The sequence below is a fragment of the Echinops telfairi genome, unplaced genomic scaffold (assembly GCF_000313985.2).
Source record: "Echinops telfairi isolate 266 unplaced genomic scaffold, ASM31398v2 ScPeMD7_23;HRSCAF=83, whole genome shotgun sequence".
In the NCBI taxonomy this organism is placed as follows: domain Eukaryota; kingdom Metazoa; phylum Chordata; class Mammalia; order Afrosoricida; family Tenrecidae; genus Echinops; species Echinops telfairi.
This window is the reverse complement of record NW_022103920.1, coordinates 53,826,655-53,847,250: the sequence shown is the minus strand read 5'-3', so window position 1 is coordinate 53,847,250 and position 20,596 is coordinate 53,826,655. Positions and strand designations below refer to the sequence as shown.

Here is a 20,596-nt window from a genome sequence, read left to right as displayed (position 1 = left end):
CCGGGCTCCGCGCCGGCCCGGTTCGGTGTGGGAAGCGGGGCCCCGACGTGCTAACCGTCTGCACTTTCTCCGCAGGGCCCGATGGATGCTGAAGGGGGCCACAACGGAAGAGCAGGGAGCTTGGAACTGGGCAAGAAAAGGTAGCCGGTTTGTTTCATTTCCTAGCTTCAATGACTTGCAGAGACGATGGGCTGCTAGCTTTTAGCTCTTCTTTTAAGAAAAGCTCTTTTAAGAAAAGAAAACCAGCCTTGGGAAGAGGTTGCCCTGCTTGGAGCAGAAGTCCCAGGGCCGAGTTGGACACAGTATATACTACATCCTCCCTTAGCTCGCCGGCCCTAGACAGGCCAATGCTGGCATCCTTTTCTTTTTCTTTCTTTTTTTTTCTTCTGGCATCCTTTTCTGTATGTTTTTTTAACTTGTTTCACAAGCGACTTTGCACGCTCAGCTTTCTGCTCTGTGCTCTTTGAGTTAGTCTCATGGTTCTGGTAAAGCAAAACCACATAAACATCGCGTGTTTGTGGACGACAAGTGCTGAAGGCCAAAGCTATATTTAGGTGTTATTTATTTTTAACAGGATAACTAATGTCTGGCACTTGTAAAAGAATTCTTGAAAGGGGGAGATTGGGAACTACCAAACGGGTTAGTTGAAGGTGCTTTGAGAATCCCTGGGAATGGGCAATGTAATGAAATAGGGGGGGGGGGGGAACTATTTTTTTTAATGTTGTGGTCTATACAGGAAATATGAAACTTCACAGTAGCTTCATTGTCTGTAGGAAATTGTAAGGTAAAAAATAAATGTTGATCATACTGATATTTGTATATGGCAACATTTTCAGTGTATGAGAAAAGAAATACAAATATGGAAATTAAACAAGATTTTAAAAAGTAATATTACATTTATGTTTTCATTGGGAATTTCAATGTGCACTTAGATTTTTTTTACGGTTCTGTACTGGTCCACAGAAAGGGACATTAACAGTGAGCTGACTTAGTGACCATGTCTTGGCTTTTAAAATGTACCATTCTTCACTAAAACGAACCAGAACTAGAGAGAGAAATGGTATCTAGGTCTCAGAGAGAGAAAATACAAAGTGAGCCAGGATTATCTTGTAGTACCAGAAAACAAGGAAATTGAGTTTTCAAATGGAGTTGTCAAAAGTACACTTGGGCCTGCCTTGAAAGTCTAGGACATTTGAGCATCAAAAATAGTAATAACTTGTTCGTTGTGAATATTGAGTACCTTAATGGTATTCTAAGAGAAGGGAGGAGACAGAAAGAGGGTTAAGAGGTAGAGAAACATCCAGGAATGCTCTATTATTTTAGAACCTGCAGTTATAATTTGTTCAGGTGAGCCATAATCAATGGTGAGTATAATCAACGGATGCTAAATCATTCAGAAAAAGGTTATATTGCGGGATTTCTCTCTCCCAGCCTTAAAATTCTTATTTATTATAAAAAGGGAAATATGCATTTACAGTGATGAAATTTTACAATCAGCACCAACTGTTCAGACCTGGCATTGCCCATCCAGGTCGAATGACCTAATATTAATGGGCTCTTATTGTAATAGTACTGAGGTATACCAGGGAATAAGTTTTACAAAAAAACATTTGTCCAGTGAAGCCTCTAAATGGTGCTGTCCAATTAAAAATCAAGGGCTAATACAAACACATTCTGGTATCAAATTTAAGAAAGGTATAAAATAATAAGTGAACTTAATTTTTTAAATGTAGTCTATGGGATCCAATATATCCAAATTACTATCATTTCAATATATATTTGGCACAAATATTACTAATGAGATACTTTACATTTCCTTTTTCATACTGAGTCTTTTGATCGGGTGTGTATTTTATATCTATTGCCTATCTCTGACCTAGTCACGGTTCAAGTGCTTAATAGCCTCGTGTGGGTGGTGTCGACTCTATTGGACATCACAGCTCTGGTTTTAACTTTCAACGTAGTAAATAACAGGGAATGAAAGAAGAAATGAAATGACCCTTTAGGAAACAGGCAAATCCAAGATCTAGAACTCTCATTCTGTAAGAGAACTGTAATGGTTTCTTTTAGAAAGTCATATAATCAATCAAATGAACAAACAAAAAGAAGCAAGGGTAACTCTAGACTAAAAGAGACTGAAGAGCTTGACATCGTGTGTGAAACTTCATTATATCAGGCTTCAATAAGAAAAGCCCTATAAAAAACACTGTTGGAAAATGTGTGGCATGTTCGAGGATATTGGATTGCTATTGATTTTTTTAGATGTCATAATGGTAAGATAATATGAGACCCCTTTATACTTTCCAGCTACTTTTGCATGATTCAGCCAGACAATAACAACGATAATAATACATGTCTGCTTATGCAGATAAAGAAAATATGGCTGAATCTGGATGATTAAGATGCAGATATTTACTATATTCCTCCAATTTTTTATTTGAAAAGTTTTCACAATAAAGATTTCCCATAAAGAAAAAGACTATCTAATGGAAGATAGCTGACCCTCTTTTTGTTTTTAATTTTTCTTTTTATAAACTTAGTAATTTAGAAAAACTAAAAACCAAACTCACTGCCATTGAGTAGATTCTGACTCACAGCTGAAAACCGATGGTGTGTTTAATTTTACAAATAGAGATTTCGATGTAAGAAGTATCGAGTGTATGTGGAGTTAAATGGTAAAGAACATAAAAGTTTACACACATCTTCATTTTATTACTGTTTCTTATCATGACCAACAGACTTTTCCAAACTAGGAGGTATTTCTATGTAAGTATTTAAATGTTTAGTTTTTAGTTAAACATTAAACTATGTACATCACTTTGGATTTTAATCTATTCTTAAAGCTATAGATACTAAATTAAAGGATTTTAAAGCAATGTGGCTTGGCTACAATGTGTAATCCTGGTATAACAGTACCATGTAGATCATCTGTCTTTGTAAAGGCTCATCATTAAAATGATGTTGGAGCAATTTACCTTTGTAAGCACTGCGGTGCAAGCTGATGGGGATGGGGATGAATGACCTTGCAGGGGTGGGAGTCTGTGTGGAGGTACAGTCTCTTTCAGTGTTTGATCCCAGAAGCCTCAGGAGAGCTTTGTGGTCTGGGGGACAGACAAGTGCACTTGTCCTTGTTCTAGGTGTGTGACGTTGGACTAGTTAACTTTTCTTATCTGCAATTTTCTATTCCACAAAAGGACAGAAATGTACCTGTCTCATAGAGTTGTTTAAAGGACTACTGTAAACAGAATCATGCATGGGAAGTTCTTACTTAGCCAGTGTTGAAATCTTGTAACTTCCTAGAATAGCCCCAATTTTAGAGAAATGAAGTGTAAATAAAAAGCTAAGAGCTAAAACGCTATTATTTATGGCTCTTTTTCTCTTCTCATCCTGGTTCCAGAGATACTGAAACCATGTTACTGGGAGCAGGGTGGAGCCAGACCTAAAGCATTGTGTTTGTCTATTTTGTGGGGGCTTATGACTGCCTAGCATGACTCCAAAGCCAAATGTGGGCTTACTCTGGACTTTTTTCTTTCAAAGTCACTTCACTGCTACCAGCCTTGTGTAGTATAAAGAACAAAGGAAAGGATAGATCTATTTTTTCAACTTAAAAATCTGTGTAGAAATTACTTTTCTGTGAAATAGGCTTTAATTACGAATATGGATATATAAATGAGGATGGCTGGTCTGGTCTGGTTGGTTTACTTTCTTGCCCTTGGTGGAAGAAACACATGGTAGAAAACATGTGTTACAGAGTTAGATTCATTTGACTCTGGTCTCAAATAATAGTTGACTTTTCTATGCCTGGGGACATCGCTTTTCTACCATAGTTCTCTGGACTGCATTTATTGGCATAATAGCCCATTTATAGCTCCAGACATCCTTTCTAAATTAAATTTGCTCCTTAAGGGTGACTTCATTACTTTTCATTTAGCCCCAAATCAGATCATTATGACTCTCCATTAGAAGAGGGAATGATTCTGGATAACATGTAGGTGGGGTATAGGTAGAAAAATCTACCATTTAGAATGACTCGGATGAAAATTTAGGGGACGAATTCCGATGAACATGAATGACTTTGTAATTGAGATACAAACAGGAAACTTAATTTTAGTACATACGTTTTTATAATTGCAAGAGGGGTATGTGTGTATGTGTGTTGATCATAGAAAATGTAAAAATACGAAAGGCACAATAAAGAAAACGTTGATTGAAATCTCAATAGCTACATACATATATGTAAACATTTATATCTAAACTTTATAAATGGAAATAAACTATTATAAATCTATTTTATGCTGAATATATTTGTATATATCCTTCTTTGCCCAGTTTGTCATTAAAGCTCTATAATCTAAATACTATACTATTAAATAATATAAATAATATGTTATTTTGGTAATTAAAAACTGTTACTTTTTAAAGTCTGTATTATTAATTTTGTTTCTATATTTCTCCAGTAAAAAAGATGAGAAGAAAGAAAAGAGACCAACTGTCAGTGTATTTGCCATGGTGAGTTTTGAATTTATCCACAATTTAAAATGCTTTGGAAATTTGACTTACCTTTACCTAGAAGATAATTTTACATGGAAAATATATTCTGGAGAGAAGAAGTAAAATGAGTTTATTTCAATCACAGCTTGCCACATGGCCTGAGTCTCAACAACTACCCATCCTGACTTAGATTTCAGTATTCTTTAATTGATCAGGTAGCCACCGCTCATTTATCTAGACAAGCATCTCTCCTAATGGTCGTCTCAGAAGTGTGGAAAGAAGAGACCAGCCACTATGAGTGTGGTTCAGATAAGGGCACTTGTACAAAGTACTATGTCATAAATGAATCTGAAATCTTGGCAAGTGTGTGATCAAAGTTCCAACCCTATGAACTTGCTGATATCCAGTTGATTCTGACTCACAGCCACCCTATAGGACAGGGTGGAGCTGCCCCATAGCTTTACAAGGCTGTGATCTTTATGAAGAGTATTGGTGGCACTGTGGGCTAGGCATTGAGTTGTTAACCACAAGGTTGGCTGTTTAAACCCACCAACCACACCTTGGGGAAAAGTTGAGGCTGTCTGCTTTCCTAAATATTTACTGTCTCTGAAACCCTTTGGGGAGTTGCTTTGAGTCTGAATTATTGTATGAAGTCAATATGTTGCCTCTCTAAAGTATCAAAATCAAGGATGTTATTTTGAGGACTAAGGAAAATACCATTGATCCAAGTAATGGTATTTTCAATCGACTCATGTGGCTGTAAGAGTAGGACACTGAATAAAGAAGACCAAAGAAAAATCAATGTATTTGAACTACGGTGTTAGTTCAAATACATTGAAAGTTCCCTGGAGAGCCAATGGAAAAAACAAAACAAAACAGATCTGTCTTGGAAGAAGTACAATCAGAGTGCTCCTTAGAGGCAAGGATGGCAAGACTTCCTGCCATGTAATTTGGCCATATTGTCAGGAAAAGACCAGTCCCTAGTGAAGGACATCGTGCGTGCTAAAGTGGAGGGGCTGTGAAAAAGAGGAGGGCCCTCGAGGAAATGGCTTGATGCAGTGGCTGCAACAATGGCTCAAATATAAGAATAATTGTGAGAATGGCACAAGAGGGGGCAGTGTTTTCTTCTGTTTTACATAAGGTCGCTGGCTCAAAAGCACCCCAAACAAGAACAACATGAGTCTGAATCGGCGTGATTGAATGGCAGCAGGTTTGGTTGCTTCGGAACCTTTTCAGGAATAGGCTGCCACAGTTTTCTCCGGCAGACTGGTAGGTGGGTTTGAACTGCCCACCTTATCATTAGCAGCTGAGTGTACAGCCAGGGCTCTTCCGGGGCCCCTCTCAGCTCCCCAGGCACCCGTGAGAGTAAATGTTAACAATGGATTATTTATTCCTTTTTCTTTCATGACTTCTGGGTGGCACATTGCTGACATTCTAAAATATGGCAACCTTCATATAATTGTGGATCTCACTTTCTAGTTTTGTGGAAATTTTCTAGTTATTACAAATATTTTTCTTGAATCCCATTTGTGGCTGGTTGATTACTTCTGTCTACCTGGATTCTTGCTTCTGCTTTTTTTCCTCTAATAGTGAATAATTACATGAATTATTGGAATTAGAGCCTGGCAGACTATGAATCAAGCTAAGTCTTGCAGAACGCATTCTGTGATTCCGTCATGACTTGTCAAGTGCTTTTAGGGGGTGGGGCGAGTATACTGCCTTGTAAGATGGAGCTTAGTCAAGTGAATATAAAATCAGTTGTAAGTGGGAAACAACAGTCACGTGACATCCACACTGAGGACTTGGTGGCTGTCTTACATCATTGGTTCCCAAAGTGGGTCATCCCACTCCCTGGGGTACCCTGGAACAATCCAGCGGGGATGCAGAAGTAGATACCTACACTTGATCCTGGATTCTGCACATCAGTACAAACATTTTTTGGAGGACGCTGAGTTTTTGTTGTTGTTTTTTCCTTTCTTACTTTAAAGGGGGCAAACCGTCAAATAAGGTTGGGAAGCTATGTCTTCATGGGATCATCCAGCGCCATAGTTGCTCCTGATACAGATATTCTCTTATTCTGCCTTCACCCCCTAGTGAAATTTTGAGACAAGGTTATTTACTTTTTATATTCTCCAAAAGATTAGTTGAATGACCAGGTGACAGTTATGTTTGTTTTAGATTTCATTCTTATGCTGGAACGGAAAGAAACTATTCTTTTTAAAACTTGATTTGTTCCTAAAATTGAATTTCCTTTCTAACATTTGGAGACCAAAACATTTCTGCCTTTTGTAGTTTCAACCACTTGCGGTTGAGCCAACTACGAGCCAACTACGCCTCATGGCAGCCCCCGGGTGTGCGCGGGGAGAACTGTGTTCCATGGGACTTTCCAAGGCTGTGCTCGCTCTGACAGAGACCACCAGGTCCGCTTTCCAAAAGCACTTCTGGGTGGATTCACATCACTCAGCTTTTGCTTAAGAGCTGAACTCTTAGTAATTTGTGCCATCCCAAAACTCCTTTGGTTGTATACTTTGTATTGTTTTTAGTTCAAATTAAAACACACACACACACACACACACAGATCCAGAGAAGGTAGGTAATGTACTCAAAATCAGAGAGTCACACAGCTAATAAGGGGGCAGGCCCAGCATGTTGTGCAGACCTGCCTGTTCTAGAGCTAGCGCTTTTTAACCACCTAAATTGTTTCTGATGGTTCAACTGCTATCTGCTGGAAGGGAAGAGTTCTTCTTTGATGCTGTTATCTTCTGGCCACCCCGTCGTCATGCCTTAGTCACTGAAGATTTTGCCACCTGGCTCCCAGTCTCCCTTTTTACCCAGGGCGCTCCTGCCATCTTGTTGGACGTTTATAGTTAGATGGAAAACCACTCCTTGACCTTATCTCCTCTCCCCTTTACCCCGACCACTCACTCCAATGCTTACATCCTGGATCTCGTTGTTATCTGAAACTCATGTAACCTCCAAAGTGACTGCTTCAGTTGCCAGTGCTGTGCCATCTGCCAGCTGCTCCCCTCTCTTCTGTCTGGCACCTTCAGTCCACGGACCCTTCTCTTGTCACCAACCTCATCCCACCTTCGTTATCTTTCTTTCTGAGCTTACTGTTGGGAACATCATTTTAGTTTTCTCTTGCCCAAACTATGAACATTTTTTCACCTGTGCTTTGTCACATGCCCAACCTATGCTAGTAGGAACTGTCCCACCACCTGTCAAGTGAAGTGGGCATTCTGAAGGGACTTGTCAGCAGCACTGGAGACTGCCCACCATATTTTTCCTTCGTTTTGCTTCGGCGATATCACAATGTGCTGATCTTTCTTCCCACCTGCCTTTTCCCTTTGTTCTGCGTCACTTTTACCTGTGAAGTTGGAATTCCTCAAGCATTCATCCTAGGACTCAGTAATGGTTATTGACATTTTTCTAGCACCACACAGCTATGTAAAAATTGCTTATTGACTCTCATAAAGGACTCCTCTTGCCTTATTCATTTTGAATAATGTTGCTACTTTTGATTTTATTTCCGGTGGAACCCTCTAATCATTCATAGTTATCTTCCCTGAAGGACTTTGGCATTTGATTGCGTCTGCTTACCTCATCTAAGTTCTGGGTGTGCTGATAAGTGTGTTGGCAACCTTACAAATGATCTAGTCATCGTCACCGCCTCACCATTCTTTGACCCCTTTAGTTCCAATAACCTGCATCCATCCTTCACTCTACTTTTCCCACAGCGGCCCTTCTAACGTAGTCCTTGCGACATACCTCATGTCTTTCTCTTCCCGGATCTTTGCTTGCTCTTTCCATAGCTCACCTGACTTTCTGCATCCTTCCTGCCTCTGAGTTGTCAACGCTGACATTTCTTTCTCAAGGAGACCTTCCTTTCCCGGTCACTCGAAACCAGTTCTCCCTGCCTATCACGGCGACGTGTTACCTTATGTGATATCTTTTCTGAAGACACACCGTTGTCTGATTGCTTGTTTATACGTTCACCTGTCTACCTGCTGGATCTAAGCTCCGTGGAGTGACGGTATGTTTTATTCACTGCTGTGTACCAAGTGGAGCACTGGCATCATAAGGGTTATGCATTGGGCCACGATCTCCAAGGTCAGTGGTTTGAAACCACCAGCTGCTCCTTGGGAGAAAGACAGGGCTTCCTACGACCTTAAGGAGTTTCAACCTCAGAAATTCACCAGGGCAGCACTATCTTGTCCTCTAGTGTCGCTTTGAGTCAGCACTGACTTGGTGACAGTGAGTTTGGGTCTTTTGTGTGTGTGTACTAAGGGCCTAGAACTTCAATAAGTACTGAGCTATTCAAAGACTGTTGATGGGATCTACATTCTCTCTTTTCTATCATTTGTGTCAGGGGACTTCATTAGGACTTGTCTTAGTCACTGTTGTTTTCAGTACCTAAGAACTAAGCCTGACCCTTATTAGCTGTTTAACATTCTTTTTGAAAAAAGTGTTTTAAATTGTGAAACACATGGTGATTTATATTTCAGATCATTTTTTTGTAGTCAACAACTTAGAATACTTATCAAAGTCCCCAATAGCTCACCCTCCCCTCCACAATAAATGTCTATTCTCTCTCTGGAATACTAGCTTTCTCATCACTCAAGTTAATACCTGTCTACCCTCTACCACCTGTCTACTCTCTACCTTTGCCTTCCTCTACCAGTGGTCCCAGCAGCATGTTGCCAGAGAGCTGCCAGAGGTTCAGGCTGGTTTCAGAAGAGGACGTGGAATGATGCGATATCAGTCATATTTTTCTATAGTTTGAGCATTCTGTTGGGTGACCTTTCTTTGGAATGGACACAAATATGGATCTCTTCCAATAGGTTAGCCTCATCAGATTTTTGAAACATTTCAAATGATATTCCATATATCTGGAATATCATTGCTGATGTCAGATTAATCTTGGCTGAAAGCCGAGAATACCAGAAAGATGTTTACTTGTGCAACTGTGTGAACCATGATAACTTACACATAGCTTTGAGAAGAATGGGAATTCCAGAACACTTCATTTTTGTTCATGCTGAACGTACATGGATCGAGAGGCAATTGTATGAACAGAACAAGGGAATGCTGCATGGTATAAAATTAGGAAAGGTTTAAAAAAATGAGCCGATACCAAGGGCTCAACTAGAAAGAAAATGTTTTGAAAATGATGACAACAAATGTGCTTGACACAATGGATGGATGTATGGCTTGTGATAAGAGCTGTAAGAGCCCCCAATAAAATGATTTTAAAAAAATCAGGAACGGTGTGTGTGTCGGGGTTGCATCCTCTCATCTTACTTATTCAATCTGACTGCTGAGCAAATAATGAGAGAAGCTGAATTATATGAAGAGAAATGCAACGACAGGATTGGAAGAAGGCTTATTAAGGACTTGTGATACGCACATCACACAACTTTGCTTTCTGAAAGTGAGGAGGACCTGCACTTGCTTTCGAAGCTCAAAGATCGCAGCCTTCAGCATGGATAACCACTCGATGTAAAGAATAGCAAAATCCTCACCACTGGACCAGTAGGGAACAGCATGACAAATGGAGAGAAGCTTAAAGCTGTCAGATGTAACCTTGCTTAGATCCACGATTGGTGCTCATGGGAGCAGCAGTCAGAGATCAAATGACTCATTGAATTGGATAAACCTTCTGCACAAGGTTTTCTTTAAGGTGTTGAAAAGCAAGGATGTCACTTGGAGCACTAAGGTATGCCTGACTCAAGCTGTGGTTTTTCAGTCACTTCTTATGCATGTGACAGTTGGACCCTAAATAAGGAAGGTTGGAGAAGAATCAATGGGTTGGAATTATGATGCTGGAAAACAGTACTGAGAGTAACGTAGTCTGCCAGAAAGAAAGACATATCTGTGTTGGAAGAAGTAGAGTGAGAATGGTCCTTAGAGGCAAGGGCGGTGAGACTTAGTCTCACATACTAGTCAGAGAGACTAGTCCCTGGGGAAGGACATCATGGCAAGGTAGAGGGGCAGTGAAGAAGAAGAGGACCCTCAAGGAGATGGATTGATATAGTGGCTGCAACAATGGGCTCAAGCATAAGAATAATTGTGAGGTGGTGCAGGACTGGGCAACAACACCCTCTACCAGTGTTTCCCAAAGTGGGCGATGTCTACACACACACACACACACACATATTCGTATGTAGTTGGATTCTAACGGGCAGGTTTTGTGGAGAATTCTGAATCTCTGAATTCTGTTCATAAGTGGCAGTGGTCTGTGACTGTCTATATTGGTGATGTCTTTGCCTGCTTTCGGTGTCAGGGTGATGCTTGCTTCATAAAGTGCATTTGGGAGCTTGCTGTCCCCTTCTGTGCTTTGTATCGTTTGTGTAGAGGCATGCCAGCTCTTCTCTGAATGCTTGGTAGCATTCCCCAAATGAAACCTTCTGGCCCTAGATATTTTTCTGTTTGAAGATTCTTAATGACATGATCTATTCTTTTTTTTTATGATTCTGAGCTTAGCATTCGTTTGGATGCTTAATGAAGGGGTGAGTTCACCGACTTTCCTCTCCAACCCATACACCCTTGTAAGATGAGACTTGCCCGCTGGCCTGCTGAAGAGTAAACTGCTCTCCCGCCAGCCTCCTCTACCTCTAGGTCTACTTTCAGCACAGCTCCACCTTCCTTCTCTGTGGTTCTGGTTCACCTCCCTCTATTTCCTGCCAATATCTAACGTAACGTATTTCATTTCCTTTTTTTTCAGTCTCAATTGTAATTTTTGTAAGTGCTTCACTTTACATTTTTATCTTGCAGCTCATCTGATGTGGTACAATTTTGTCTATTCTTTTGAGCTTCTGAAAGTCATACTCTCTTTTACATTTCCAAAACCAAACCAAGTATTTGGATTATACTTCATGCTTACTAAAAATTCCTAGTATTGTTTGACTTTTGTCCTTATAACAACTATGTAAGTTTTGCTCTGTTTGTAAATATTTTCACTTTATAAATACAGAAAGGATATTAAGAGATTTGTTTCCCATGCCCCCAATGTCTCCTTCCTATCAAGTGACAGAATGGGGACATCTGATAGAACTTCTGTTCTTCTCAGTATTATCACTTTCCTCATAGCCCCTTCTACTCCTTCCCAGAAACCAGTCCTGCCTTACTTACACAGAAATGTGAGGCTCTGGACGCTCCCGACTGCGGTCCTATTTTTGTGCTTACTCTTACCTCTTTCCTTCTCTCCTGAGATGAATAAATATCCTTCTACCTGTTTGTGAACTGTCTTCCCTTTACCAGGTTTGCATTTTGTATTGTGAAATATGTCAGCCCCTTAGAGTCGATAGTATAGTTCACATACTCACTCTTATACCTATCATCTGTTTCTAATACTTGTTACCATCTGCTGATATATGTTTTATATGGGATTTTTATATAATGTGCTGTTTTACATCTCACTACCTCATTGCATATCTCTTAAAGATTCCCTGTAAAGTTTTTTTCCTATAAAACATACTGTTATTGTCATACATTGTAAAATGAACCACAATTCTTCAATGTTATTTAATGGCCAGCCCTTATTTAAAGTTTCCCACTTGTTTATATATACATATTCTATATGTATGTTAATGAGTTTGATCATTCATCTTTTTCTTGCTGCTGCCACACTTTACATTCTAAGCTTGAGAAAAATCCTAATTTTCTACAAGTATCCTCTTTCTTGCCTCTACTGGCTTCTAAACACTTGGTTAGAAAAATCACCAACTCTGAGATGGTTTTTCACAAAGATGGGAATGAGTATTTGCTGAATTTTCTGTCTACTGTGGTATAATGCTGACATAGAGTATAGTATATTGTGTATACTTTTGCTTTGCCTTCCTCCATCTGTGTAAACTCTTGGTAAGGCAACAATTATGTCTTTGCTATTTATTTTTGGCTCCTAGCAAGCATTTACTAATTGTTTACATTAATAACCTGCTTGCTTCTATGATGGTCAATGATTAGCCCTGGCGGTAGAAAGGATTGGTTTGTGGTAGTGGTGAAGAGAGAAATTTCTGTATTCCAAGTTTCTTTCTGTACTGAATAGTTTGATATTTTGTCTACATTCATGGAATCTGTAAAGCAAGAGATGTTTTTAGATTATAAAAACTATATGTCAATGAAATTTTTATTGCAAATGCCTAAGAATATATTGAAGTCTCTGAGTGGTGTGAACAGTTAATGCACTTGACAGGTAGTTGGTATTGGAGTCAACTCAGAGGGTACTTTGAAAGAAAGGTCTGATGAGTTCTGTGTACAAATTCACCTAGAGAGCACAGCTTCACTGTGACACACATGGAGTCTTCATGAGAAGACTGGAATCAACTGATCATGTGATGTTTTTCTTTATGTAGATATGAGGCATGCTTACAACAACAAGCGTCAACTTTCATTAGTCACACTAGCCAATACACATTTGAGTGCCTCAAAAGTTAGACTTTTTTGGTGGATATATTTGACCTGCTGATTCTAAAAATGGCACCTGTTTTCTCTTATTAGCTCCAGTTTTTGAGATATAGAACATATGCCACATACTACTTTTTACTCTGATGCCCATAAAACATCAGGATATATTAATGTAGTGTTAGCTAGCCTGAGATAGAGGAAGTGTATGCCAGCTTTATTTAAAGTAGCTTGTGTTGTATTAAATATATAGGTCAAGTTATACTTCATATGGTGCCCTTTGATTCAAAGATCTATTTGAGCAGTGCAAAGTGTATGAACTGGAATTTTCCCCAAGTCTCATTTTACCTTAATTAAGAATGGACTAGCAGCAGTTCCAATTTTTTATCTTAAAAAGGGGCCACACAACAAACAGACCTTGAACTGTTTATAGGCTTTTCCATTTTTGTCAGTGACTTTCTTTTTGTTATTGTTATTTTGTTTTTTGTTTTGTTGGTTTTGACTTCCTTCATTGTTTTATTCGGCTTTGCCTGGTTTTTGCACTTATTAATGTATCTGCATGTCAATCTAGGTAAGATAGGTGGGATAAATAATTCAGAGATGAAAAGAATGGGACCAATGGTTCCGGAGTGATACGGGAAAAGGGGAGGTGGGAGAAAGGAAGGAGGCGGGGGATCAACCCAGGGACAAGGGAACAACAAGTGAACTAAAATTGATAGAAGGAAGGTTGTAGGATACCTAGTGGGGCTTAATCAAGGGCAATGTTGCAGCAAGGTATTCCTAAACCCGAATGAAGGCCGAATGTTATGGTGGAACAAGAGAGAAGTAAAAAGGAAATAGAGAAAAGAACCAGGAGGCAAAGAACATTTATAGAGGCCTAAATACAGGCTTGTACATATATATATGTGTGTGTATATATATATGTGTGTGTGTGTGTGTATATATATATATATATATATATATATATATATAAAACAAGAGGGGAATAGAACTATGTACTCATATTTGTATGTTAAGAATTAAGGTTGCAGATTAAGGGAGTCCTCAACATAAGAGCACTTTGTTCTAACAATCCAGCATTCTGTGATGCTCACCTTCCTGACATGATCACTGAAGACAAAATGGGTGCAGAAGCAAATGTGACGAAGAAAGCTGATGGTGCCCAGCTATCAAAAGATATAGTGTCTAGAGTCTTAAAGGATTGAAGATAAACAAATGGCCATATAGCTCAGAAGCAACAAAGCCCACATGGAAGAAGCACACCAGCCTGTGTGATTATGAGATGCTGATTGGATCAGGTATCAGGCATCTAAGACCCAGAACAAAACCATACCCAATGTGAATTGGAGTAGTGGGGCATAGAGTGGAGACCCAATGTCCATCTGTAGACAATTGGACATCCCCTCACAGAGGGCTCACAGGGAAGAGATGAGCCAGTCAGGGTGCTGTATAGCACTGATGAAACACACAACTTTCCTCTAGTTCTTTGGTGCTTCCTTCACCACACTATCATGACCTCAATTCTACCGTACAAATCGGATTAGACCAGAGCATTCACGCTGCTACAGATAAGAGCCCACAACACAGGAAATCCAGGATAGATAAACCTCTCAACAACAAGAGTAGAGACACCAGTAGAAGTTAGGGGAGGGTGGGGGGAGATAGGGGGAATCGATCACAAGGATCAATTTAGAAAGCCCCTCCCAGGGGGACAAATAATGGAAAAGTGGGTGAGGGGTGACGGAGTACAGTGTAAAATATGGAAATAATTATCTATAACTTTTCAAGGGTTCATGAGGGACGGTGGGGGAAGGAGGGGGAAGAAATGGGAAGCTGACATCAGAGGCTCAAGTGGGAGGAGAATGCTTTAAAAATGATGATGGCGGCATATGTGCAAATGTGCTTGTGCAAATGTGCTTGACATACTGGATGAATGTATGGATTGTGATAAGAGCTGTAAGAGCCCCCAATAAAAGTACTTGGGAAAAAGGGGGGGCAGAAATAAGAGTTCCTGTACAGGAAATAAGGAGCCCTGGTGGTACAGTGGGTTATGTTTGACTGTTAAGCACACACTCCACTATTTGAGCCTACCAGCTGCTCTGCAAGAGAGCACCTATAAAAGCTCCTACAAAGACTTCCAGCCTCCAACCCCACTGAAGTCCCACTCCTCACCACAGGGTCATTCTGAGTCATAATCAACTGACTGGCAGTGAGTTTGGTACAATAAATAGAGATTCAAATGTTTTGAAACCCAAAATGGGTCTGTCAGAGTTCAAAATGTTACAGCCTTGTTATAAGATGATACAACTCTTCTATTTGTACACAAAAATTCCTAAAACTTAGAATTTTTGTTATAAGGAAGTTTGGAGTCCAATTCACCTCTGAAACATTAAATGTGAATAATCCACTGGCTTCTATATACTAAAATATGTCTGAAAGCTTACTGCATAATTTGAAGAACAAATTAGATCTTCAAAATATTTATGAAAATTGCTATGAAGTCTTATATTTTGAACACTCTAATTTCCCCCCCACATTCCATATACTGTATGTGGCTTTTTAATTTTATTTTTATTTTTTACTCTTCTCGGGCTGTGTTCTAGCATTGCAGTATCTTATTTGTATATATTGCAGTCTCCCCTAGCAAAAGAAAAACCTACTGCCAGCTAACTGATTATAGTGACCCTACAGGACAGAGAAGAACTTCACTTTTGTTAACTTTGGTTCTGACATACAGTTACCCAGTATACAACAGAACAAAACACCGCATAATCTAACACCAGCCTCACAGTGGTTGCTCTGTTTGAGCCATGGTTGCAACCACTGTGCCAACCCATCTTTTGCACAATGGAGCTTCCTCTTTCTCACTGATCCTCTATTTTGCCAACCACAATGTCTTTCTCCAGGGACTGAGTCCTCCTGATAACATGACCAATGCATGTGAGACACGGTCTCTCCATCCTCACCTCAAAGGAGCATTCTGCCGTGTTCGTCCAAGATAGACTTGGTTATTCTTCTGGCAGTCCCTGGCATAGTCTGTGTCTAGTTAGGCAGTTGCTATTGTCTAGCAGAGAAAGATAGGTGGATAGCAGGAGAAAAATGTTTGGAGTTTGGTTGTAGTTTGAAGGTAGAGTAAAAAAATCATCCTTGAAACTAATTGGGTTTTTAAATTTGTGTGTAAATTAAAAGATCACTTTATTGGGGTCTCTTAAACAACTCTTGCTACAATCCATACATCGCTTGCATCGGGCGAATTTGTACATAAGTTGCCTTCATTCTTTTCTAGACAGTTACTTTCTATTGAGCCCTTGGTATCACCTCCTCCTTTCCCCCCCCTCCCCCGCATCCTCATAACCCTTGATAGATTATGTTATTATTTTCATAGCTCACACCGACCGCTGTCTCCCTTCCCCCATGTTTTCGGGACCGGGTAATAGGCACCAGAAGACACATAACAAACAAAGAAACGAATTGTTCTTATTTACTGCCTTTCTCTCTCTTAGTTTCGATATTCGAACTGGCTTGATAAGTTGTATATGTTGCTGGGGACTCTGGCTGCTAGCCTCCATGGAGCTGCACTTCCTCTCATGATGCTGGTGTTTGGAGACATGACGGATAGCTTTGCACATTTCGGAGATAAATGGAACAGTAGTGATTATGAGCAAAGTAAGTATTGTGTGTGTGTGTGTGGTACTGTCTTTATTGGAACCTTAGAAAGACCAATAAAGAAAAATCAATCAATCAATGTTTGAGAAGCCCTTATTAAATGTTGATTAATATGTATTAGCTTTGGGAAATAGAGGAGGATGAGCCAGAGTTCATGTTTTTCATGAGTTTGCGAGAACACGGTATTCCAAGCGTTCATGTGTAAGATGGAAGTGCAGCCCAGATGAGTGCAGGAAAGAGCCTTCTGTGGCCTCAGATACGTCTACTGAAGCTTCAGGAAGTGGCATATGAACTTGATGTGGACCTTGAATAGTAAGTAGGAAGAGCAGAAGACCTTGTGACATCTAGGCTTTCATTCCAGTTTGTTTTGTCTTCTTGTTTAGATAGCAACCTTTTAAATTCTTGCATTTTAGTAAGAAAGCTACCTTTTTATGGATGTTAGCAGTTTGTTGACCTAATATTTGTAAATGGTCTGTTTAGGCAGGTTAAAATTATGTAATGCAGTGTTTAAGACAGGAGAAATTTTTTCCTTTTTTTAAAACTGTATAATGTCCCTCAAGTTATGGCAGTGTACCTTGTGCCACTGAATTTCCAAAGTGTACCAATTTTTTTTTACTGTGCTTCAAATAAATAGAAAAAGTAGTTAAAATACCCATCTTCAAAAAAAAAAAAAAAAGGGCAGGGGAGCAGGGAAACAACGAAGAAACGGAGCTGCCTGGTATGCTTGTGGAGGAGGGATTATGCTGAAAGGTAATAGGAATTCAGGAGAAAGAACTTTGTGGAAAACTTAAAAAAGTTAATATGGACGTGCCCCTTCCAGATTAAAAGGGATTAGAAAGAGACAATCAGGAATATTATGAGAATTATGATTAGATTATTTTTAATGTAAAAAATGTAAAGTTATAAGACATATACAATATAAAAATTGCCATTTCTTCCACTTTCAAATTTGCAGTTCAATGCCAGTCATTCACAGTGCGGTACAACTAACCCCACTATTTCTAAGACTTCTAGTATTCCAAACAGAAACTTTGTGGCACTAGGCAATCCCTTGCCATGTCCCCCAGCCCTTGGTAATGACTAAACAACTTCCTAACCCTAGATATGGCATGTCAGTGGAGTCATATAATATTTTTAGAGTAGTTTTATGTACTGTTTGTTCCTTTGTGTCTGACTTATCACCTTTAGCATAATGCTTTCAAAGTTCATCTATGCCATAGCACATAATAACACTTGTGTTCCTTTTATGGTTGGATACTGTTTCTATTATATGCCACATGTTGCTTGTCTACTCTTGATGGGATTTGCACGGCTTTTGGCTTTTGATTACTGTGAGTCACGTTGCTATGAACACGCATGACAGGTCTTCCTGAGGCCCTATCTTCAGGTCTTTTACACACGTGTCTAGGATTGGAATTGCTGGAGTGTATGGTAGGCCCATGTTTGAGGACATATTAAGTTGTTCTCCACAGTGCTGTACCTTTTACATTCTCACCAGCCACAGAGGAGGGCTCCAGTTTCTCCACACCCTCACCGACCCTTATATTTCTTAGGGGTCTTTACACCACCCGAATGACTGTGAACACGTATTTTGCTGTGGCTGGTTTTATCCTGTTTCCCTTAAAAATAATGGTGCTGCCATCCAAACCTCGGTTCATATTCCAGTTTTCCTCAACTGCCCACAATGTCTTTTATAACTTTTTTAAATGGGAATTTTTTATTCCTGTGCTTGTTGGATTTTGCACCTCTTCAGCGAGATGGATGGACACCGTGGCTGTATAGGAACCATTGTAAGGGTGGTGCAGGACCATGCAGTGTTCTACTCTGCTGTTTATAAGGTCACTACGGATCGGGAACCACTCGATGGCATTTAACAACAATAGCATCATCTTTGGAGAAGTGTCTTTTCAAGGCCTCTGTCTGTTTTTTTTAAGAATGTTTTGCCTTTTTCCGGAATTATAACAGTTCTTCATAGTATAAGCTAACCCGAATATCAGCTGAGGCACCTAATTTTACCACAAAACAGCAGTAAGAATGTGTTAAATGGAAAGATATGGAATCAGGACAGATAAACCCCTCAGGACCAATAATGAGAGTAGCGATGCCAGGAGGGGAAGGGGAAGGTGGGAGGAGAAAGGGGGAACCGATCACAATGATCTACCTATAACCCCCTCCCAAGAGGATGAACAACAGAAAAGTGGGTGAAGGGATACATCAGTCAGTGTAAGACATGAAAAAAATTAAAATATATAAATTATCAAGGGTTCATGAGGGAGGGAGGTTGTGGGAGGGTGTGGAAAAAATGAGGAGCTGATACCAAGGGCTCAAGTAGAAAGAAAATGTTTTGAGAATGAAGATGGCAACAAATGTACAAATGTGCTTGACACAATGGATGGATGGATGGATTTTGTTAAGAGTTGTATGAGCCACAATAAAACGATATATATATATATTTATATATATTTTTTTCTTTATATATATATATATATTTCTTTTTAAAATGTGCCGAAAAACTCGGTTTATACACAAGTATATGCAGTATTTAGGAATTAGATGTTCGGTTTTTCCTGCCAGCGCAGTTGTTAACTAGTTTTTAGCTACTAATTAAAAGGCCAGTGGTTCAAACCCACCATCCACTCCATGGGGAAAAGCTGTGCAGTTGCTTCTGTAAAGATTTACAACCTTGGAAACATGGCAGGGGCAGTTCTAGTCTTTCCTGTGAGGTTGTTAGGAGTCAAACAACTAACCTCCATGCATGTGTGTATATTTATTAGATATATAAGATATATGTATTGAGTTCTTTATATATTCAGAGTTTATCCAGAATATATAAGGAATGTCTCCAACTCAACAAGAGAAAGACAGATGACCCAATTGAAAATAGACAAAAGACTTCAATAGATATTTCTCCAAAGGTCAAATGATCAATAAGCACACCCCTAAAAAGAACATCCAATTTTTAAACAAAATTATAAAAGATATAACAGTTAAGTAGTAAAACGTGATTATGGATCGAGGGTTAGGTGATAGTATAGAATTATTGTTCATTTTCTCAGGCATGGCAACCATATTGTGGATATATAGAAAAAATCTACAAGCAGACTTTAAAAAGTTCATCGAAGATTGGAATTAAAAGATAATGGATTATTTTGAAGCCTATTAATATTGGTAGAGTAACTGTGAATAGGATAGGGACAATAGTTATATAAGTTGAATATACTGAATGTCATGAAGTAATTCTATATATGTAAATATATTTAACTTAATTTTATATATGTAAAAATTGTGAGTTGGCAAGTATTCTGTATAGATGTGTGTGTATGTATATATACATATACATATATATTACAATGGAAAAGGAAAGGGAGGGAAGTTACAGATGGTAGGGCTTTCAACAGGAGTGACATGATCTGCTTTATGTTTGCCAAGGACCACTGGCTGCTGGGCTAAGAATATGGAGGAGAGGACGAGAATGGAAATAGGGTGGTCGCTTAGTGTGAGGCCATTTAAGTAGTTTAAAATATGAATATGATTATAACTCAGACCAAGGTGGTGAAAATAGAAGCAGGTTTGCGTTTGGGAGATAGTCTTAGGGTAAACCAAATATGGACCTGGCAGATTTGCTATGGAGCAGAATAGAAAGGAACTTCAGCCGGAGAAACAATGACTCAAAGCATAGGGCTCTATTCTGTGAGTTATTGAACACAGGTGGTGCTCAAGAAATGCGATAACAGTTGTATGAGCCCCTAATAAAATGTTTAAAAAAAAAAAGCACACAGACACACACACACACACACACAAAGAAATGGGATGAATAAGTGTAATAGTGAATACTTTTATAAGTGAAAAGGAGCCTTAGAGATTTTTCTGGCCAAGCCTTATAATTGCACAGATGTAGAAACCAGGAAATGGACATGATGTGACCAGGACAGACCTGCTTACTAGTTGGCAGGACTGAATTCCTAGGACAGGCATCCTACCTTCAGTCTGATTCTTGCCACTCCACTAGGGGTTTTCAAGTGCCGAGGGAAGGCAA

The 20,596-nt window shown here is 39.3% G+C and overlaps 1 protein-coding gene across 2 annotated transcripts in view; it reads left to right on the top strand.

The window, feature by feature from the left end:
- The window catches only part of ABCB1 (ATP binding cassette subfamily B member 1), a 177,909-nt gene that overhangs the window by 84,857 nt on the left and 72,456 nt on the right, over positions 1 to 20,596 (top strand). For both annotated transcript variants that reach the window (XM_045288717.1, XM_045288718.1), the window contains exons 2-4: positions 76 to 140; positions 4,458 to 4,509; positions 16,398 to 16,560. In XM_045288717.1, coding sequence (XP_045144652.1) covers positions 82 to 140; positions 4,458 to 4,509; positions 16,398 to 16,560 — 274 coding nt within the window. In that variant the 5' untranslated portion in view covers positions 76 to 81. The remainder of the gene's footprint in view (positions 1 to 75; positions 141 to 4,457; positions 4,510 to 16,397; positions 16,561 to 20,596) is intronic.